Below are 23,993 nucleotides of genomic sequence, written 5' to 3'. Positions count from 1 at the left end.
TGAGGGGCTCCAAAATTGTTTTTCTAAATGAAGAAAAACTATTTTTTTAGTTTTCTCATTCCCAGATAAGGGTCTGGAGACTCAGAGGCTTCAAAGAGATTTGGGTGGGAGAAGCCTCTACCCCTGTCCCCATTCTTTCCTGGCCTGCTACTTGGACCATGTTCCTGCTTACTACCAGGACCAATATTTTGGCACTGCTGGCAATGTCTCTACTTGCACTGACCCTGGACTGTATATGGACGGTATCCCTGTCTGTACTGACTATGGACAATGGGCCAAATCCTCAAATATCCTGCCTAACTTATCTTTTCCCATTTAAGTTACACTGCCTTAAAATTTCTACCTAAGTGCCCGATCCACAAAGCACTTACCTAGAAATTTCAGGTTGTGTAACTTAAATTCTCCCGGCGCAAGGCGGTCCTCTTCTCCAGGGGGCGATGACAATTTAAATGAGGCGCGCTCCCGCGCCGGCCGTACTGCGCATGCTCGTGACGCCATTTTCCCGACGGGCAGCGCGCAAAATTACGTTACGTCGGGCTTTGTGGATTGCGACGGGACAATAAAGTTGCGTCGGGTAAAAAAAAAGTTACGCGCTGAAAAAAAAAATTCAAAATGTTAAAAAAATTGCGGCGATCGAAAAAAAGATCTGTTTTTACAAGGTGTTACTAGTTTACACTTTGTAAAAGCAGAACTAATTTTACGTATGCAAACGTAAACTTACGCAGAAAACACAAAGCTGAAAAGCTTTGTGGATCTCCGTAAGTCCTCATTTGCATACGCAAAGCGGCATTTCAATGAGAAATGCCCCCAGCGGCGGATGCGGTACTGCATCCTAAGATCTGACAGTGTAAGTGTCTTATAGATGTCAGATCTTCTGCCTATCTTTGGAAAACTGCTTCTGAGGATCAGTTCCAAAGATAGGCACAGGGATACGCAGGCTGAACAGCAGTTCCGCCTGCGTATCCCTTTTGAGGATTTGGCCCAATATTCCTGCCTGCTGCCTGGATCAGGGCTCTCCTCCTGTGGACAACTGCACTACTAAAACCACAGGTAATTTTTTGTTTACCTTTTGCTCAGCAGAATGTATTTTAGGGTGTAATTCTTGGTATGTACATGCTTTGCGTTAGAAATATGAAGGGCCTTCAAAAATGTGATAGATTGTAAGGAAATTAGATGCGTAACTTATGTCACCTGATGGTGCTCCTTGGATGTTGGGCCTCTGTATGTGGCCAGGCTGTGTAACACACATGTGGTATCGCCATACTCAGGAGGAGTAGCAGAATATATTTTGGGGTGTCATTTTTGCTATGTACATGCTATGTGTTGGAAATATCTTATAAATGTACAACTTTGTGTAAAAAAAATGTGTTTTTTTAATTTATTTTTCCACATTCTCCAAAAACGTCTGTTCAAAAGACTCATTCTGTCTCATAGATTATACTTTGGGATGTTTGCTTTCCAAAATGGGGTCACTTTGTGGGCGTTTCCATTGTCCTGGTGCTCCAGGGCCCTTTACAAGTCTAATAGGTGGTTGAGAGATTAGGGGGCAGATCCACGTACCTGCGCGCAATAATACGACGGGCGCAGCGTATCTAAGATACACTACGCCGCCATAACTTTTTTTTTTTCCGAATCCTCAAAGAATTTGCGCCGTAAGTTACGGCGGCGTAGTGTATCTTTGGCGGCGTAATGGCGCGCCATTCAAATCTCTGTGATGGGGGCGTGTTTTATGTAAATACGTCGTGACCCGACGTAAACAACTTTTTTTTTTAACTGCGCATGTGCCGTCCGTGGGGGTATCCCAGTATCCTATCTTTTACATGTACCTTTAGGAATTTTTTTAATTGAATCCCAGTGTACAGCTGCTTTCTGTGTTTCATTTGTATTTATTGCGCTGATTAGTTTTCTACCTACCTGTATCCCAGTGCGCATGCTCAAAATTAACCCGAACAAGCCAATGCTTCCGACGGTGACGTCATTCTACGCAAATCCCTATTCGCGAACGACTTACGCAAACGACGTAAAAATGTCAAATTTCTACGCGGGAACGACGGCCATACGTAACATTGAGTACGCCTAATAACGGAGGCCCATATTCTCTCTAAAAATCCGCGGGCTGCGCTTAAGGCACTTACACTCCGCTGTCCCAACTTACAGGAGCAAGTGTTGTATTCCCCAAACACTTGCTCCGTAAGTTGGGACGGCGGAGTGTAAATGCCCCGGCGTAGCCTGGCGGATCTCCAAGGGGGCCGCTTGTATTCGAATTAAGCGCCCCCCCGATTCTAATGAACTGCGCATGCGCCGGGCTTCAAAAAGCCCAGTGCGCATGCTCCAGTTCTCGGCGGAAAACGTCAATGACGCCGACGTGTGCGTCATTGACGTAAAGTCGTATTCAAAAACGACTTACGGAAACGACGTACCCGACGAAAAAACACGACGCGGACCCGACGCCATCCGTAACATGGCCTACGTGGGACTTGCGGAAACTTACTCCTCATATAGCAGGAGTAAGTTTCCGCTTACGCAAACGACGGTTACGCGACGTGAACTCGTTCGGGAATCGGCGTAGAAGGATCATTTGCATATGCAAATGAGTCCTTCACGTAAATGCCATCTAGCGGCGGCCGGCGTCATTACATTTAAGATCCGCCAGTGTAAGTGACTTACAGATGGCGGATCTTAAGTGTATCTATGCGAAAATGATTCTAAGAATCAGTCGCATAGATACACGGGCCAAAAAAGGGAGATACGATGGAGTATCCTGAGATACTCCATCGTAACTTCTATGAGAATATGGCCCAGTAGCTTTAACTATACGCCGGAAAAAGCCAAACGCAAACAACGTAAAAATATGCGCCAGCCGAACGTACGTTCGTGGATCGCCGTAACTAGCTAATTTGCATACTCAACGCGGAGTTTGACGGAAACGCCACCTAGCGGCCGCCAAAAAATTGCAGCTTAGATCCGACGGCGTACTAAGACGTACGCCTGTCGGATCTAGCCGAGATGCTGTTGTATCTTGTTTTGAAGATACAAAACAAAGATACGACGCGCAAAATTTGAGAGAGATACGCCGGCGTAATACTTTTGTGGATCTGCCCCTTGATGTGTAATTTATGCTCCTAGAAAGCCATAAGGTGCTACTTCAATGTTGGGCCTCTGTATGTGGCCAGGCTGTGTAAAAGTCTCACACATGTGGTATCGCCATACTCAGGAGGAGTAGCAGAATATATTTTGGGGTGTCATTTTTGCTTTGTACATGCTATGTGTTGGAAATATCTTATAACCGTACAACTTTGTGTAAAAAAAAATGGTTTTCATTTTTTTTCCACATATTCCAAAAACTTCTGGGAAAAAATGAACTGTTTAAAAGACTCATTATGCCTCATAGATTATATCAGTGTTTCCCAACTCCAGTCCTCAAGGCACACCAACAGGTCATGTTTTCAGGCTTTCCATTATTTTGCACAGGTTTCACTGCCTTAGTAATTACCACAGCCGTTTCATCTGAGGGAAATCCTGAAAACATGACCTGTTGGTGTGCCTTGAGGACTGGAGTTGGGAAACACTGGATTATATGTTGGTAAGTTTGCTTTCCAAAATGGGGTAACTTTGTGGGCGATTCCATTGTCCTGGTGCTCCAGGGCTTTAAAAAATGTAATAGGTGGTTGAGAGATTAGATGTGTCATTTATGCTCCTAGAATGCCTAAAGCTGCTGCTTCAATGTTGGGCCTCTGTATCTGGCCAGACTGTGTAAACGTCTCACACATGTGGTATCGCAATATTCAGGAGGAGTAGCAGAATACATTTTGGGGTGTTATTTCACTTGTGGAATCTACATGCCATGTGAGAGAAATAACCAGTTATAATGACAATTTAGTGTGAAAAAAAAAAAAAATTTGGGTTATTTTTTACCAAAGATATGTAGCAGTATAAATTTTGGCCCAAATTTATGAAGAAAAAAAATGCATTTTTTTTTACAGAATTTTCAGTCTTCTTTCTTTTATAGCGCAAAACAGAAAAAAAAAACCTGTGGCGATTAAATACCACCAAAAGAGCTCTATCTATGTGTGTGAAAAAAATGACAAAAATTTAATATGGGTACAGTGTTGCATGACTGAGTAATTGTCATTCAAAATGTGAGAGTGCCGAAAGCTGAAAATTGGTCTGGTTAAGAAGGGGGTCTAAGTGTGGCCAAGTGATTAAAATAAGTACCTTGACTGAAAAATATAACTTTCTTGTGTAATCTGTGCAAGGAAGCTAATTGCTGGATCAGGAGAGTTACTGGCCAGCAGTTAAGATAAAAACTCACACTAAAGGCAGCCAGATACATGGATCAAAATTACAGATTTATTCAGTACACAAGCTTGGGCTAGTCAACAGAACTCATAATGCATGCTTTGGATAATGAGTGGTGTTACATATTTGGGTTGTACTATATGGCCCGGATTCACGTAGGAGATACGATGGCGTATCTCCAGATACGCCGTCGTATCTCTGAGTCTGAGGCGTTGTATCTTGGCGCCTGATTCAAAGAATCAGATACGCCAGAATTTGAATAAGATACGACTAGCGTAAGTCTCCTACGCCGTCGCATCTTAACTGCATATTTACGCTGGCCACTAGGGGCGTGTACGCTGATTTACGCCTAGAAATATGTAAATCAGCTAGATAGCCTATTCATGAACGTACGCCCGGCCGTCGCAGTAGAGATACGTCATTTACGTAAGGCTTTTTCCGGCGTAAAGTTACCCCTGCTCTATGAGGCATAGATGAGGCGTACCAATGTTAGGTATGAACAGCGTCAAATTTTTCACATTTTACGTCGTTTGCGTAAGTCGTTCGCGAATAGGGCTGGGCGTCATTTACGTTCACGTCGAAAGCATTGACTTTTTGCGGGTTAATTTTGAGCATGCGCACTGGGGTACTTTCATGGACGGCGCATGCGCAGTTCGAAAAAAGCGTCATTTACGTGGGGTCACAATAAATTTACATAACACACGCCCACATCTGCCACATTTGAATTTGTCGGGCTTACGCCGGCCTATTTACGCTACGCCGCCGCAACTTTGCTTTGTGATAACTGCACTTGCCTGTCAAATTTGCGGAGGATATGTTATGCCCGCACAAAGATGCGCTCTCCTACGTGAATCTGGCCCTATATATATATATATATATATATATATATATACATATATATATATATATATATATACATATATATATATATATATATATATATATATATATATATATATATATATATATATATACAAAGGGAAAAACATCCCACCCTCTGTCACTCAGTATCCAATTAGAGCAACTCTGTGGGCATTAAAATTGCTGTGATTGGATAGTTGGGCCATGGGGCATAGCACAACAGTCAGCCTTGTAATCAGATTTCTGGTTTTAGTAGATTTATAAGTTACACAAATGCACAGATGCATGTAGTATGTATGTACAGTATGTAGAATTAAGTTTATTTGTTTGACTTTCTTTACAGGTTCCTTTAACCGAAGAAGGCGGAATTCCATATTTGTCACTGTGACCCTTTTTATAGTCTCCACCTTAATTTTAACGGTGGGTCTGGCAGCAACCACTAGAACAGAAAATGTCACGGTGGGAGGCTACTATCCGGGTGTAATTGTAAGTTCAAATACAAGATGATTTTTTATTTGGATATATTTTAAATATTTATACACTGTATGAATTCTGATATACAGTAAAACCTTGGATTGCGAGCATAATTAGTTCTGGAAGCATGCTTGTAATCCAAAGCACTTATATATCAAAACAAATTTTCCCATAAAAAAATAATGGAATCTCAAATGATTCATTCCACAACCTTTTATTCATAGGTCCTCCAGTTTATAGTCCATATAAAAAGATTATAGCAATGTAATAAATTGTGTAACCATAATATGTCCATCCACAAATGGCAGCCCATCCAAGGGGATTAGAAGCAAAATCCAGCAGGAGCTACAGAGTATAAAGCCGCGTACACACGATCGGTCCATCCGATGAGAACGGACCGATGGACCATTTTCATCGGTTAACCGATGAAGCTGACTGATGGTCCGTCACGCCTACACACCATCGGTTAAAAAAACGATCGTGTCAGAACGCAGTGACGTAAAACACAATGACATGCTGAAAAAAATGAAGTTCAATGCTTCCAAGCATGCGTTGACTTGATTCTGAGCATGCGTGGATTTTTAACCGATGGTTGTGCCTACTAACGATCGTTTTTTTCCCCATCGGTTAGGAATACATCGGTTAAATTTAAAACAAGTTGGCTTTTTTTAACCGATGGTTAAATAACCGATGGCGCCCACACACGATCGGTTTGGACCGATGAAAATGGTCCATCAGACCATTCTCATCGGTTTAACCGATCGTGTGTATGCGGCATTAGGGAGAAGAGAGGCACCTCTAAGTGTAGCAATATGGTTACATTTGATAAAGGTACAACATTTAGCAACTCACATGGTTGATGATTAAAAGAGGTCAATTAAGTATGCAGGCACCGACGGTAAATCGATCCACATAGACCATCCTCCTCACCGTTGGCTCTCACCACTATCAGTCTGCAATCGTAACTGGGAAGACTACCCTGCAGCAGAGCGATCTGAAAGCGAGGCTTGAACCGCTTGTGGAAGAAACAACATCAATGGCGGTGAAGAGAATGGTCTATGTGGACAGCTTTACCCTGTATGCCTGCATACTTAGATGTGCCTTTTTTAATCATTAACCATGTGAGTTTCTAAATGTTGTACCTTCATTAAATGTAACTATATTGCTACACTTAGAGGCGCCTCTCTTCTATTTAATACACAGTTGTGACATGACGCTACTTGTATATCAAGACATCTCTTCTGTATCAAGTCAAAATGTATTTAAAAAATGTGCTTGTCTTGCAAAACGTTCTCAAACCAAGTTACTTTCAAACCAAGGTTTTACTGTAATAGCTATTTCTCTTAGTGAAGGTTGTCTTGAATGGCCGCTAATTATACTTTACCAGATGTCTAAATTATTTACATTATAAATGAAGTCTGTAATCTTTAAATGATATTTGTTTCTAGCTATATTCATGCTATATACTGTATAGCCGTATGTAAACAAGTTACTATAATAAAGTTATCATCATGTCCTAAAATAGAACTCTGGCAGGGAAGCTTCATTTTCTAATGTGCACATTCTGAAACTGAATCTCCTCTGACCCCCAGCATAAGCATAGCAGCTAAGACTCTGCTGGGAGCTGTGCTTCCTGGTTCTCCATACAGTGGTTTGGTAAAATTGGCTGGTAAAGCCAACCTTATGTGATAGTATACTGAATTTCTGGATTTACTGAGATGATGGATTCCTGGATGGATATTGCATGTTAAAAGTCTCATGCCAGGTTTCTACATCTTCATATAGCAAGTGTCCTAAATGAGCATACATAATCAAAAAGAAAAAGTGAAAAGAATAGAAAAAATTGGATTCTTTTGGTGCTTGGACTCTTAGGAATAACATTAGAAACACCAATACTGTTAAGAAATCTTACATTTTATTAAGTACAAAACAGTTTGAAACCATAAAAGTATGGCGTATACACTTGCTAATCCTCTAAAAAGGATCTCACATTTCACAGATTAATATCCCATTATTCAGTGGTATTATTTTCATACATGCAATACATCAGAAATAATCATTCACAAAAAGAATAATATAATGTCTGTGAGGGATGAAAGATGAGTATATACATTTTGATATTACAAATTGAAAGATACGATACCAATTATCATATACTGTATGCACATTAGATTGAGGATATAACATTTAAATCTTGTTGCATCTTAATCCAGGCCAGGGATGTATACTCCAGAGACCAAAAGTAACAAAAATAGTGAAGTGGAAATCAAGGAAGTGCAGAGGGAAGAGCCACCTAAATAAAATGGCACCATACAATTACTATGCAATATAACACACACATAAAAAAATATATGCATATTATTATTCTATTAGCCCCGTATCTAAGTTACTCAAATGTATTACCTATCCACTAAAAAATACAATGGGTAGAAGGAGGGTTTTTAAAGCCTACCTGGTATTTAATCGAGTGTGTTTGGATAAAGAGTTGGAAGCTAAGGAAGCAGCTCAAAAAGAAAATACCTGGGTTCCTTTTAAAGTCCCCTACAAAAAATCGAAATCAAATATTACCTTAGGGCAGTGTTTCTCAATTCCAGTCCTCAGGCCCCCCCAACAGGTCAGGTTTTCAGGATTTCCCTCAGATGAAAAGGCTGTGGTAATTATTAAGGCAGTGAAACTGATCAAATCACCTGTGCAAAATAATGGAAATCCTGAAAACCTGACCTGTTGGGGGGGCCTGAGGACTGGAATTGAGAAACACTGCCTTAGGGTAATCAATAACACCGATAATGTGGACATAAAACGACCAGATCCAATAGTAATAAAATAATATTTACCCCTTTTGGGTTCAAAATGGTTCCCTGTTCATGTATCCATGAGTGGCAGATAGACTACAATGTTTATTCCTAGACTCCCTATAATTAGGAGTCCAAAGATGGTGCAGGGAGGGGGCCATCTTGAACCCAAATATAATTTCATTACTGTTGGATCTGATCTTTTTACGATGAGAGATATTACCTTTAAGGCCCCTTTCACATGGTCAGGCCGTTCAGGTCCACCTGTCAGTGTTTTCGGTGGACCTGAACAGCCGCTCCATACATCTCTATGAAGCGTCAGATGCCAGCGGTGACATGTCCGCTGACATCCGATCCGCTAAAATCAGACGGGATGGCGATACGTCGGCATCCGTCCATGGCGGATCAGATAGGGTGAGATCTGATGAAACGGACATCCGTTTTAGTCCGATCTCTCCATAGGAGACAGTGGCGCTAGACAAGCCCCTCCCCGCTCAGTGAGCAGAGAGGGACCTGTCATCTGCCGGGTCAGCGGAGAAATCTCCCGATGAGCTGGTCTGCCTGCTGCAAGCGGATCCGTCCCCGTGTGGAAGGGGCCTAAGGGCACATGCCGATATCTGTTCTTGTCAAAATCTGTTTGCCATTCAAATGCATGCATTCATTTGACATGCATTCTAAGTGCATGTCAAATTTAATAAAACAACAGTCATGTATGTTCATAGGGAGTCTAGGAATAAATATTGTAGTCTATCTGCAACTCATGGATACATGAACAGGGAACCATTTTGAACCCAAAAGATGTAAATATTATTATAAGGTACTTTGTAGCTATATTTGATTTCGATTTTTTGTAGGGGACTTTAAAAGGAACCCAGGTATTTTCTTTTTGAGCTACTTCCTCAGCTTCCAACTCTTTATCCAAGCACACTCAATTAAATACTGGGTAGGCTTAATAACCCTCCTTCTACCCATTGTATCCTTTAGTGGATAGGTAATACGTTTGAGTAACTTAGATACGGGGCTAATATAATAATAATAATAATTATATATATATATATATATATATATATATATATATATATATATATATATATATATATATATATATATATATATATATATATATTTATGTGTGTGTGTGTGTGTGTTATGTTGCATAGTAATTGTATGGTGCCCTTAGATTCCTCAAAATAAGTGTTAGCTGCTTTCAATTTCTAGCGCCTACCAAACACTGTAATTGCAGTTTTTGATGCAATAGGCTCTTTTCACTGATTCATGAGGAAGCAAGTTTGTACACTACTTAGGTGCCCTTTGTTTTCATACGATTTTACCAATATATTATACGTTTCTGTTTTTCTTCCTTCAGCTTGGATTTGGATCCATACTTGGAATCATTGGGTCCAATTTAATAGAGAATAAAAGACAGATGGTAAGTGAAAAAGGTAAAAAAAGTCCTGTAGGTATTTTGCAGGGAAATAGGAAATGCAGTAAATATCAAATATTGTCAGAAAGTGTGTCCCTATTAGGCCGCGTACACACCATCGGTCCAAAACGATGAAAATGGACCAAAGTTCAGTTTCATCGGTCCAAACCGTCCGTGTGTACGCCCCATCGGTCTTTTGAACAAATGTTTACGTGATGTGGACAGGAATCCAGTATACCTTTAAAACAACTGGCAGACATCAATAACCGAAGCACAGCTTATGAAATATTAAACCACATTCTATTTTTGTTTAATGTGATTTGAAGTGGCCACTATCTTGATCAGAGGAAACTGTAGATAAAGAACATAAGGTTGTTTGTCACCGTAGCTGGCACTATGCATATGATACACATACAGTGCCTTGAAAAAGTATTCATACCCGTTGAAATTTTCCACATTTTGTCATGTTACAACCAAAAAACTTAAATGTATTTTATTGGTATTTTATGTGAAAAGGAAAATGATAAATGGTTTTTAAAATGTTTTACAAATATCTGAAAAGTGTGGCGTGCATGTGTATTCAGCCCCCCTGAGTCAATACTTTGTAGAAACACCTTTCAGTGCAGTGCAAGCTTTGCACATCTATAGGAGTGAAATTTTTGCTCATTCTTCTTTGCAAAAATTACTCAAGCTCTGTGAACAGCAATTTTCAAGTCTTGACACAGACTCTTAGTTGGATTTAGGTCTGACAGGGCCATTCTAACACACGAATATGCTTTGATGTAAACCATTCCATTCTGGCTGCATGTTTAGGGTCGTTGTCTTGCTGGCTGTATGTTTAGGGTTGTTGTCTTGCTGCAAGGTGAACCTCTCAAGTCTTTTGCAGACTAATGCCCCGTACACACGATCAGATTTCCCGTCAGAATAAACTCAGATGGGTTTTACCGACGGAATTCTGCTCAAGGTGTCTTGCATACACATGGACACACCAAATTGCGACCGCCAAAAACTTGGGGACGTACAACACTACGACGAGCCTAGAATAAAGAAGTTCAATGCTTCCGAGCATGCGTCGAATTGTTTCCGAGCATGCATGTTTTTTTCTCCGTTGGAATTCCATTCAGACGAAAAAATTCCGTATGACTTTTTCCATTGGAAATTCCAACCATGTGTACACGGCATAACAGGTTTTCTTCTAAGATTGCCTTGTATTTGGCTCCATCCATCTTCCCATCAACTCCGACCAGTTTTCATGTCCCTGCTGAAAAAGGGACATGTTACGTTCAGAGTGATGTGCAGTGTTAGTTTTCCAGCACATGTAGTGTTTTACCTTTAGGCCAAAAAGTAAAATTTTGGTCTCATCTGACCAGAGCACCTTCCACATGTTTGCTGTGTCCCCCACATGGCTTCTCACAAACTGCAAACAGGACTTCTTATGGCTTTCTTCTTGCCACTCTTCCATAAAGGCCAGATTTGTGGAGTGAACGACTAAGGCCCCATACACACGATAGAATCCATCCGCAGATAAATCCCAGCAAATGGGTTTCTGCGGATAGATCCTATGGTGTGTACACGCCAGCGGATCCGTTTCCGCGGAGAAATCTCCTCTGGGATGGATTCCAGCAGATCGGATATTTGCTGACATGCACAACAAATCCATCTGCTGGAATCCATTCCAACGGATGGATCCGCTCGTCTGTACAGACTTACCGGATCCATCCGTCCAAAGGGATTCCCCGCACGCGTCGTAATGATTTGACGCATGCGTGGAATTCCTTATATGACAGCGTCGCGCCGTCGCCGCGTCATAATAGCGGCGACGGCGCGACACGTCATCGCCAGAGGATTTCAGCGCGGATTTCAATGCGATGGTGTGTACACGCCATCGCATAGAAATCTTCTGAAATCCTCGAGAGGATTTATCCGCGGATACGGTCCGCTGGACCGTATCTGCGGATAAATCCTCTTGTGTGTATGGGGCCTAATAGTTGTTCTGTGGACAGATTTTCCCACCTGAGCTGTGGATCTCCGTCTGTCAGTTTAGGTGGATGGCCATGTCTTGGTAGGTTTGCAGTTGTGCCATACTCTTTCCATGATGATGGATTGAACAGTGCTCCGTGAGATGTTCAAAGCTTGCAATATTATTTATACTGAGATTAAATTACACACAGCTGGATTTACTAATTGGGTAACTTCTGAAGGCAATTGGTTTCATTATATTTTAGTTAGGGGTATCAGAGTAAAGGGAGCTGAATACAAATGCACGCCACACTTTTCAGATATTTATTTATAAAAAATGTTAAACCATTTATCATTTTTCTTCCACTTAACAATTATGTGCCTCTTTGTGTTGGTTTATCACATAAAATCCCAATAAAATACATTTATGTTTTTGGTTGTAGCATGGCAAAATTTGGAAAATTTCAAGGGTGTGAATACTTTTTCAAGGCACTGTACATCACAAATATTACACAATATAAACAAAAAAACAAAGGTGAATTACTTAAAAGTGACACCTAATAAAAAGTAGAAAAAAAAAATCACTGCCTGTAAAGTAAGACTTTTAATACTGTATTTACCTATCCCACTGCCCACATCAACAATCTACATTTGTTCACATTCTTAGGCTACTGCTTTAATAATCTTCTGCATCCAGCTCACTTATGTTGGAATCCTTGGCTGCACTGCACACTGTGGATTCAGATGTTACGTAGAGGATACACAGTAAGAAAGTAGCCAGCAGGTACTTGCGATTTGACAGGTGAAATCGCATGTCAAATAGAAGCCTATTGCAGGCAATAGGAGCGTCCCAATCGATGTGGCCCCAACTTTGCGGCATCGCACTGTTTTCCAAACGTAGTTCCTGCACTACTTTTGGCAACTTCAGGGGCGATTTTAATAGACATCTGTGCATGAACCCGCACAGATGTCTTTCAAGTCACCCCCGAAGTCAGACTGAAACGTGGCTTTGAAATCGTGCGAATTGATTTCAAAGCCATGTTTAGTGTGAAGAGGGCTAATGCTTTTTCACTCAGTCAAATACTAAACAATGTTTTGGCTGGAGTCCTGCTAAAGTAATCACTGCTCAAGTGGATCTAATGTTCCTGATGCCAAGAATGGCTTGCCAAAATTACAAATCCTTTGGCAGGTAATACAGTAAACACATGTATTTTCGACTGTGTAATTAACTGTTTGCCTAGACTCTAGAGTATCACCTAAATATTGAATAATATAAACTAGCAAGTATTTTGTATGGTTTCAGAGCACCACAATCAAATGTTTTTATCAAGATATTTAGATATTTATTTAATAATTAATACAATTATATATTATTTTTTAACATATTATGTTATACAGTGCATCCGGAAAGTATTCACAGCGCTTCACTTTTTCCACATTTTTTTATGTTACAGCCTTATTGCAAAATGGACTAAATTCATTATTTTCCTCATAATTCTACAAACAATACCCCATAATGACAACATGAAAGAGTTTTAAATCTTTGCAAATTTATTAAAAATAAAAAAGGAAAAAAACACATGTACATACAGTAAGTATTTACAGCCTTTGCCATGACCCTCAAAATTTAGCTCAGGTGCCTCCTGTTTTCACTGATCATCCTTGAGATGTTTCTACAACTTGATTGGAGTCCATCTGTGGTAAATTCAGTTGATAGGACATAATTTGGAAAGGCACACACCTGTCTATATAAGGTGACACAGGTAACAGTGTATGTCAGAACACTAACCTAGCCATGAAGTCCAAGGAATTGTCCATAGACCTCAGAGACAGGATTGTATTAAGGCACAGATCTGGTGAAAGTCACAGAACATTTTCTTCAGCATTGAAGGTCCCAATGAGCACAGTGGCCTCCATCATCCGTAAATTGAAGTTTGGAACATTGTTGATTTTTGGGTTTAGATATGCTTTAAATCTGTGATTAATATATTAATATTTCTGCAAATGATTATCTATGTGCATGTTTCCATGATTAAACCATAATCTTTTTATTTATTTGAACTATATCTCAGTAATAATGTAATTTATTATAAATTACTTCTGTTTACAGCTTGTTGCATCTATAGTTTTCATCAGTTTTGGAGTGATTGCGGCTTTTTGCTGTGCCATTGTGGATGGGGTTTTTGCTGCCAGACATCTAGTAAGTATTCTAAACCAAAGCCCCTTTAGAGAGAATTTAGAAAAAGTATTATGTAGCACCACATAATGGCAATGTGGAAACAGAGTAATTTGTATGCCAACATCCCAGATAGATTGGAAAGGTATATGTATACAAGAACATGGACTTCATAGGCACACTTGTACAAATTAGATAGAAAAATATATAGATTTTTATTTAAACATGATTAAGAAACAACATTGTTGACATACATATTTAAAACATAACATGATTAGACCTTATACAGCACTCTCACCACCTACATAACCAAAAATGACCACAGTACTAAGATCAAAGATGATTCAACTTAAATAATACTATTGGAAAGGAGGATGGTTGTGGCAGAGGCGTAATGGAAAAGACTCTTCCATTACGCCTCTGTCACCAACCATCCTCTATCTATCTATCTATCTATCTATCTATATATATGTGTATATATATATATATATATATATACACACATACAGGGCTTTTTTCAGCGGGAACACGGGGGAACGCAGTTCCGGCACCTCCTGGACTGACTGTATGTAATGGCAAGGGGTGCTGGGGTGTGCTGCAGGGTATTAATGCTCACTGCTGGGGATCTATTTGTGCAGGGGGTCTATTGTTGCTGGGGAGGTCTGGGGAGGTCTATTGTTGCTGGGGGTTTCTTATGTTGCTGGGGGTCAGTTGTTGCTGAGGTCTACTGTTGGAGGTGGGGGTCTATTGTTGATGGCAGCCAGAGAGTCTGTTGATGTTGCTGGAAGTCCATTGTTGCTGGGGGGAGATTTTGTTGTGGTTGGTCCATTGTTGTTAGGGGGATCTATTGTAGCTGGCTACAGGGGGTCTATTTTACAGTTTCCTTGATATCATTACCAAATTCCAAAGAAATTACTTAGAACCACAAAATGATATTTGGTTCTATATTGTCTAAAAGGGGCGGTACTGGGAGGTGGGTAGGGGCAGAGAAAAGGGGTGACTTGGATAGGGGGAGTTCCTGTACCTATTGTTTGAGAAAAAAAGCCCTGTGTATATATATATATATATATATATATATATATATATATATATATAATTTGTACGGGTGTGCCTATAAAGTCCATGTTCTTGTATACAAATAACTTTAGAGAGAATTTGTCACAAAGCCTAATACAGAAGCAAGATAAATATGGAAGCTGCCTTTCTCTGACACTTAGGCAAATATGCAACCCAGACAGTCAACCTTCCCTGGAAGTGTAATGCATCCTAGGTTTCTCAGAGTGACTGCTTCCATCTGAGGCTTCTTCCACAGGTATTTTGATTTTTACTATGTTTCTCCAAGTAATTGTGCCCCAGCATTTCCTTAATGTAAACCTGTCACAAAAAATACAGAGGCTGGTGATGCTGATGTCTTTTTGAAAAATGTAGTATGTTGACTGCTTTGATTTTGATTATACACATCAGGAAAGTTAGACAAGGAGAAGGAGTCCTTATCTGCTAAGTTATTTTGGATCTGGAGCAGAGAGCTGGAGACTGATAGTCACCAGCTCTCTGCTTAGGGAACTCTGAGAACTGAGAGATCAGCTGTGTTCAAATGCTCGGTTCTCAGCCTTAGAGCCGGCAGGGGACAGATGCAGCATCGGACCAATGCTGCACCCACCTAAAATTCCCATACCTCTCTTTTAAATCAAGTGACAAAAAAAAGAGTGCATTTACATCCTGGTGAGATGTACCTCAAAGAGGAATCCTAACTGTTAACATGTAAAATTGTTACAGTGTATCAAATGCAAACATTAAAACTTTCTGATCTACAATATATGTACCTTGCACAGGTGATGGTCTTGTTGATGTGAACCTGTAAGGACTTTTTCTTTTGTGCAGCTTTCTTCCAATAAATACAAACTTAAAGAGGACCTTCAGTCATTTTTTTTCAACTTCCCATCTATTAAATCTTCTGCCCTTGTTGTTTTAACTTTGGATAGTAAAATATTATTTTTCTGCCAGTAAATGCCTTATACAGCACACTTCCTGTTTCTTGTCTGGAAAAAAGCCTAGGCTTATGACATCATGCACAGCGCTCTCTCACTCGTGTGAGAGTTTGTCAAGAAGCAAGGTGGGATGAGTCATAAGAGGGCCAATCGAAAGTGCTGCAGAGCTGAAGGGGTGCCTCTGTGTGTCTGTGTAAATCCAGGAAGTGAACAGGCAGCAGCATCAGCTGCCCACAGTTAAAATGGATGCAACCAGACTCAGTGGAGGGAGAATTCTGCAGCATATTTGGCAAGGACAGAATCACAGTATATATAAAATAATATGCAAAGTGGTTGGAGGGAAGCTTCAGAATGGCAAAGATGTTTTTATTACAAATAATGTAAGCAGATTGCAGTTCATCTTTAAAAAATAAATCTTCTGACCTGAATCTTTATAGTTTTTTTTATAGCCCTTACCAAAGTTTTTTAAGGGTTAAAAATCAAACTTCAGACATTAATGGGGTGTGAAATGTGCCATCAGTATGCTAACTGCTGCATTTATTTTTTTTCCAAAATGTGAACCACTTGCTTTTTCCTTGTGTGAAAAGGAAATGTTAGGAGTTAATAAACCTAATTAGGTTAGTAAACCTGTCTTAAAGAAACGCGGCTGATCTCATTAGAACATGTAAGTTGCTTGTAATTCATGTCAACCATCTTGCTGCAATTGTTTAAAGCAGAATTAAACTCTGCAATACAAAAAATATAAAAAAAAGGCCCCCCAGAGCTGTTAGCCATATTTTGCTATTAAGCTCCCCATATTACCACATTATGGCAGAATTACCTCTCAACTGATCTTCTCCCATGCTGGTCATGGGTGCTCCAATCTTCTCCCTGTCTCTCTTCTGGGGGTTAAAGGCTATTCTGGTACTGTACTTGATTACGTGGATCACATTGACATCACTTCCCCGCATCTGCACAGGATTTACATCATCGCAGCATGTAAATGTATGCTGGACTGCATATGTGTGGTTCTGTGTACATTAACGCTGACAGGCAAGAAGAAGCACTTATGACAGAAGAGACCAAAGGGTATATCTAGAGATCATTTAATAACATATCTAATTTTATTGGTCAAGTTTATCCTGGAAACAGTATTTAATGCCTTATGAAAGTCCAGCACAGTTCTTATAACAATAAACAGAGCACTGCTTAGCCATGCAGTACTATCCTACATCTGTTTGTAGCTGGTAAGAAAATTGCCCTTGCAATCTGCAACGGGTGTCAGTAAAAAGTTAACATCACCCCAAAGTTTGCCTGCACCAGATCGCATGGTACCATGCATTCTGATTGCAATGTGTTTCGAAAAGTGGTGCTCGAAATGAGTGGGCTAAAACTGCCCTGCACAGAACTGCATGCAAATCGCACAGGAAAATGCAGCGAGTTCCTGTGCGGTTTACATGCAGTTCCTAGTGTGAATGGGCCCTTAAACTAGAATTCCTGCCCAACACTAACTAGCCTTGAAATGTCCCCTCTCCCCTCCACTATCTATGCTGACTAACCTGTGTAAAAAAAATGTGTATACTTTCCTTTCTAAAAGAGAGATCTATGTAACTTTATATGAGGAAATGACGCTGTCATCAACCTCCATCCCTATTAAAATATACAAAGTACGCGGAGGGTCGAGTGTTGTGTGTTGTTAAAATGAACATATCTATAATATGTGTAAAAGAGTAGGACATTTGTCTCATAATAATTCATATTCGATAGAAAATGTATATACTACACACATAATTAGATACCTGCATAGAGTAAAATATTGAATGAAAAACGTTATTCCATACATAAATACATGGTTCATAAATAATCCAAAAAATGGATAGCACATGATACATATAGAAAAGCCCAAAATGTAATAGCAGTTAATTGGAATATAATCAAATACATAATGCATGAACAGAATCCACAATGATGTGGTAGGATACAGTATACGCTTTAAACACGACATCTGTTAGCTCAACACGTTTCGTGACTTGATGCCACTCATCAGGAGTAAGCATGTACACGTGAAAGATATCTCGGTAAGGATATATTATGCAATTCTCATTGGTCTAATATAGTCAGAAGTGTGAAAAATAAAATAATAAATTGGGGTAAAACACCTCATATAATACTTACAGGGTAGCCATGTGCAATTAATACGGTACTGAGGGTCATTAGTATCCCCACATGGGGAACTTATTTTCTGGGAGCTGAGATGGTATGTTAGGTGACAGACAGCCCAACAGGCAACCCTCCAAAGGACGGTCATGCATCAGGCTGTGATATATAAGTGAGCATGTGTGATTGCAAAAAACAAAATGGGTCTGTAAAAAGTAAATTGAAACTAAAAAAGTGAGTGTTATGTGTATTAAATAAATGAGAATCATTAACAGGACTTTAAAAGAGGCAGGAACTTAATCATGCCTCCATCCCTGTAGGGTAAAAATGAGAGCTAGCAGGATGGGACTTTGAATGAGCCACACAGTCAATAAAATGATTGCTAATGAGCATTTAATGCATAAGGAATAATACAAAAACTTGATTATAGTCACAGTATAAATCTGTATCCATGCATAAAGAGCATTAAAATACATTTTCATAGGGAATGGTCATGGGTATACACCTCTTGGCTTCCCGTAATTAGGAGTAGATACCGAGATACATAAACAGTTCATATATTCATTGGTACAAATTGCATAGTTGTAAAAAATTCAAAACACATGATCGATTTAGACATGGTGAATACAACAGCTTGATGCGTTTCATGGAGTTAATATCCATTCTTCAGGAGCAAACGTGTGTATCTATAATAAAGGGAAAATGGAAGATATAAAGAATACCTAGAGAGCTGTCCCAATGAAACAGACCAAAAGGGAAAGGGGAGAACATACACTGTATCCCCTGAAAATATACTCACAACTCGCAGTGCATAGAGGGTGCAAAGCAACAGGCTGGAGGCCCTCTTTATGAAATACACTTTTTTTAAAGTGTATTTATAGAAAAACTGTTATTTTTAGCTTTGGATAGTACTAGAAAGGGTTAGAACCCCTTTTGGGTTTTTACTGATAACTAAGGCTCTATCAGTGCAATTTTCCCACACCGCCTCTCTCAAGAATTTAGAGTACGTATACAACAGCAAGTATGTGTAAGTTTTCAAGAGCAACACGAGTAGAAATAAAAACACTATTTTAAATTTAGATAAAACTGCTGTCTGTCCAGCCAAAGCTGAAAAATGTTTTGGCTGGAATTTAATTTGAATACATGTTTTTATTTTCTAATTCCTGTGGAGTGATAATTCACCCATAGCCTAAAACAATGTAATATTTGGTGACACAATATTGTTAAAATAAATAAACCCCCAAGATATGTTATAAAAGTACTTGAATAAAAAACAATTAATTTAAATTTCTATTTTCTAAAGGATCTTAGACCAATCTATGCAGGAAAATGTCGATACTTTATCTCTTCAGATGAGGATCGCTCCACTGATACCACTGAGGTAAGTTAGACGACATGACCTATACTTAGGGTTGCCACCTCATCCCTTTAAACCCGAAAACATAATAATTACACAGGTTCTGTGGCTGATTGAGGTGGTAATTAAACACACTTGGAGCCTTATCTGCAATAAATTTGTGTTTGGATTTAAAGGGATTAGGTGGCAACTCTACCTATACTCCTCTTGAGAAAAAATGATGTGGTTCAAGGCACCATAGGTAAATGGCCTCCATCCCAAATTTGAACAGAAAAAAGAGAGTTTGGTCAGCGGGACTTTAAATGAGGCCAATCACCATGCGGAGTAAGTACGTAAGATATATAGTATTGCTTAATTGGGTTCCAACACAAAAGAGGGGAGTTAGTTCGGGACATAGAATGAGAGATGTATAGCAAAAAGCAGTCTTAGCAAAGAGCATTTTATTATGCCTTGTGATATCATGTAAAGCATACCGAATGAAAAAAATTGCATCCACAAAATCGCATAAACATGCTACAAATTACATATGCATATTAACACCATGGTACTTGGCATATGGTGGAGTAAAGACAAGTCCTGCACAACATGAACCACTGGAGGGGCTTGATGGTATAATGAGAATCTAGGAGTAAAACAGTATAAAAAACATAAAATCATCTGTATGAACATCATGCATCTATGTATGCCCGACACGTTTCGTTGGGGTATGCCAACTCTTCAGGGGCGAATGCAATGGTGATCTATAAAGAGACATAACCATATGGTATAATTTTGTAGTAGAATAATATAAACAATGTATAAAGTACAAGATAAATAACTCTATAAATACTCACGTCAACTTTATAGATGTGAGCACAGGATCAGAGGCGTTGAAATTGTCTGGCATGGGAGCTGAGGTATAGATACGTGGACAAACAGGGAGCACTGTGGATTCCCCAAAGCCAATGTGTGAATGTAGAAGACAGTGGTCCAACACTTCTGTGGATTGAGATTAGTGGTATATAATGAATGTATAATACCAGGTCAGATGAAAGGAAGAACTGAGCAACCACCAAGTATGAAAGTGGGTGAGAAAAAAGGAAGATGTAGCCTGGGTGAGGTCATGAAGGAACCATGAGGATAAATAAATAAAGTGCTAAAGGTATTGGGTGAAACCTATGGAAATTTACCTTGTTGGATCACATGGAATTTAGGAACCAAGATCATAAGTGAGAGCTTGCATATAAAGGTGTTGCCAGAGAGACACCTAGACACCAAGTGAGGGGAAATTGAAAGGCTCCCAGCTGAACCAATGTGTCCCGCCCAGCGTCGCGTGGCAGGGAAGGGGAGGCATCCGTGCCCGAGCGAGTGAATCCACCCATACAGGCTCAGCTACCCACCCAATGTCAGCTTAGATGGAAAGAAAAACCTGCTCATGCAGTGCGACATCAAAAAATATATTGTCGCACACACCAAGCAGTAACGTGGCGCTGATGCGGTAGGGTGCACCCGCCCAGACCCACCACCTCCATCCATTACAAATGGGGGAGAAAGAGAAAGGGAACAGGTGGGAGAGGGAGGAGCGCCAAAATCGCATCGCAGCTCCCAGGGGACAGACGAGCAAACGGCCCAGAGATCCATGCGCACACTGCACAGACCCTGACATGTGGAACAGAGTGCTAGGAGTTGGTATACCCCAACAAAATGCGTCGGGCATACATAGATGCATGATGTTCATACAGATGATTTTATGTTTTTTATACTGTTTTACTCCTAGATTCTCATTATACCATCAAGCCCCTCCAGTGGTTCATGTTGTGCAGGACTTGTCTTTACTCCACCATATGTCAAGTACCATAGTGTTAATATGCATATGTAATTTGTAGCATGTTTATGCGATTTTGTGGATGCAATTTTTGTCATTCAGTGTGCTTTACATGTAATAACAAGGCATAAAATGCTCTTTGCTAAGACTGCTTTTTTGCTAAACATCTCTCATTCTAAGTCCCTAACTAACTCCACCCCTTTTGTGTTGGAACCCAATTAAGCAATACTGTATATCTTACATGCTTACTCCGCATGGTGATTGGCCTCATTTAAAGTGCCGCTGACCAAACTCTCTTTTTTCTATACTCCTCTTGATTACAACTTGTAAAATGTTGATCCATCACAGTTTCATTTTTGATTTCCTCTCTCTCTCAGGTGATGTGCCAGATGCCAACTCGTGGATCTTGTTCATTGAAAGTAAAAAGCAACACCTGTTATTGCTGTGAGCTATATAATTGTGGGAGGTAAATGACTATGCTTTTTTTTTTGTGTATGTTTGCTGTCATATTAATATTAGGGATGGGTGACTGCCTAGGTTGAAGGCTCAAGGAAATTTCTGGCAATTTTTGGGGATAAAATTAAAAATTTGGTTAGCTGGGTACTGCAATGGAGAAAAAAGAGTGGGTAGCTGGGCACTGCAATGGAGGACATTTAAGAAAGCAACAGAAAACAAAATGTAAATACTGTACAGCGAGAGAAGGTCCTTTGGAGGCAGATTGAGGGTGAAAAAAAATGGCAATCATTTAAATGACATGCTTGGGAGATACCTTTTAAGCTGTATGTGGTGTTACAGAACAGTATAGTTTTCATGGACAGCATTTTGTCATGACATATTTTGGATGTGATGGCTTTTACAGAGGGGTGCACCGAATGGAAATTTTGGTACCGAAAATGCACTTTGCCAAAAACGAAACCGAAAATTACAGTTTTTAAAAAATATATATATTTTTATATATAATTGTATTATATTTGACTTTTTAATTAATATCATCAATTTAAATTAATATGAATTTATTGTTGGCCATTATTGGCACCTTTAGTGCAAGAAAAGCTCAAGAAAAATGCAGTCTGCAGTCTCTAACCATCTCCTGTATCATGTCCACAGCCTCTAACCATCTCCTGTATCATGTCCACAGTCTCTAACCATCTCCTGTATCATCATGTCCTTAGTCTCTAACCATCTCTTGTATCATGTCCACAGTCTCTAACCATCTCCTGTATCATGTCCTAGGTCTCTAACCATCTCTTGTATCAAGTCCACAGTCTCTAACCATCTCTTGTATCATGTCCTCAGTCTCTAACCATCTCTTGTATCAGGTCCACAGTCTCTAACCATCTCTTGTATCGTGTCCACAGTCTCTAACCATCTCTTGTATCAGGTCCTATGTCTCTAATCATCTCTTGTATTATGTCCACAGTCTCTCACCATCTCTTGTATAATTTCCTCAGTCTCTAACCATCTCTTGTATCAGGTCCACAGTCTCTAACCATCTCTTGTATCAGAAGCCTTCCCAGTGCATGTCAGATGCAGCCTTGCCAGTGCATATCAGATGCAGTCCACCAGTGCATGTTAGATACAGACTACCAGTGCCTGTGGATGCAGCCTACCAGTGCCTGTGAATGCAGCCTGCCTATGCCTGTCAGATTCAGCCTCTCACCAGTGCCTGTGGATGCAGCCTGTCTGTTCCTGGATCAGAGCAGCGATCTCCCACTGTGTCACAGAGCTGAATTTGAATTTCCCAGGCCGCAGTAACAATGTTCTGCCTCCTGTGATCACATCACACTGATCATGTGGGGATGTCACAGATGAGTACCTGACATCATATTATAGGTAACCATCTTGATCTGCAGATGAATGGAACAGAGTAAATACAAAACAACGACTGACACCATGACTATATGTGGTCAATCACAATTCCCTGATCACTGTGTACAAACAGAAATAGGCCAGGGAAGGAATTGTCATGCAGCGCCAGTTTTTTCCCTAAATGTATTTTTTGCTGAAGTACATTCTACATGTGTCACTTCTTGTGCGTGTTTAAAGCGAAACTTCAGTCATTTTTTAAACTTTCCATCTATTAAATCTTCTGCCCTTGTTTTAACTTTGGATAGTAAAACATTTTTTTTCCTGCCAATAAATATCTTATACAGCCCACTTTCTGTTTCTTGTCTGGTAAAAAGCCTAGACTTATGACATCATGCACAGCTCTCTCTAACTCTTGTGAGAGTTTGCCAGGAAGGGAGGGGGAATGGTTCATAAAAGGGCCAATGAGAGCTGCAGAGCTGAAGGCGTGCCTCTGTGTGTCTGTGAAAATCCAGGAAGTGAACAGGCAGCAGCTTCAGCTGCCCACAGTTAAAATGGCTGCAGCTAGACTTAGTATAGGGAGATTTCTGCAGCATATTTGGCATGTACAGAATTACAGTATATATAATATAATATGCAAAGTGGTTGGAGGGAATCTTCAGAATGGCAAAGATGTTTTTATTACAAATTATGTGAGCAGATTGCAGTTCCTCTTTAAGGCATCAACAAAGCATTTAAAGTATTTGTGTATTTTTATTGTTGCCTTTTAAGCAGCATTAAAAGAACTACTCCCTGCATTTGTACATGTCCCCCATGGCAGTGTCCAGCAACTACCTGTGTAATTTTTTTTATCAAAAGCTTGCCAATTGGCATTTAAAAGGGGCAAAAAATATTTGCAAGATTTAGCTCCCATTGACC

General features: G+C 39.9%; 1 protein-coding gene across 1 annotated transcript in view; it reads left to right on the top strand.

The window, feature by feature from the left end:
• Positions 1–23,993, top strand: part of TMEM255A (transmembrane protein 255A) — a 70,062-nt gene that overhangs the window by 35,604 nt on the left and 10,465 nt on the right. Inside the window, exons 2-6 of the mRNA XM_040323941.1 lie at positions 5,504–5,646; positions 9,793–9,855; positions 13,919–14,008; positions 19,412–19,489; positions 21,647–21,735. Coding sequence (XP_040179875.1) covers positions 5,504–5,646; positions 9,793–9,855; positions 13,919–14,008; positions 19,412–19,489; positions 21,647–21,735 — 463 coding nt within the window. The remainder of the gene's footprint in view (positions 1–5,503; positions 5,647–9,792; positions 9,856–13,918; positions 14,009–19,411; positions 19,490–21,646; positions 21,736–23,993) is intronic.

Source organism: Rana temporaria, chromosome 9, assembly GCF_905171775.1.
Source record: "Rana temporaria chromosome 9, aRanTem1.1, whole genome shotgun sequence".
NCBI lineage: Eukaryota > Metazoa > Chordata > Amphibia > Anura > Ranidae > Rana > Rana temporaria.
The sequence above is the reverse complement of the archived record's forward strand: the minus strand, read 5'-3'. Positions and strand labels throughout refer to the sequence as shown.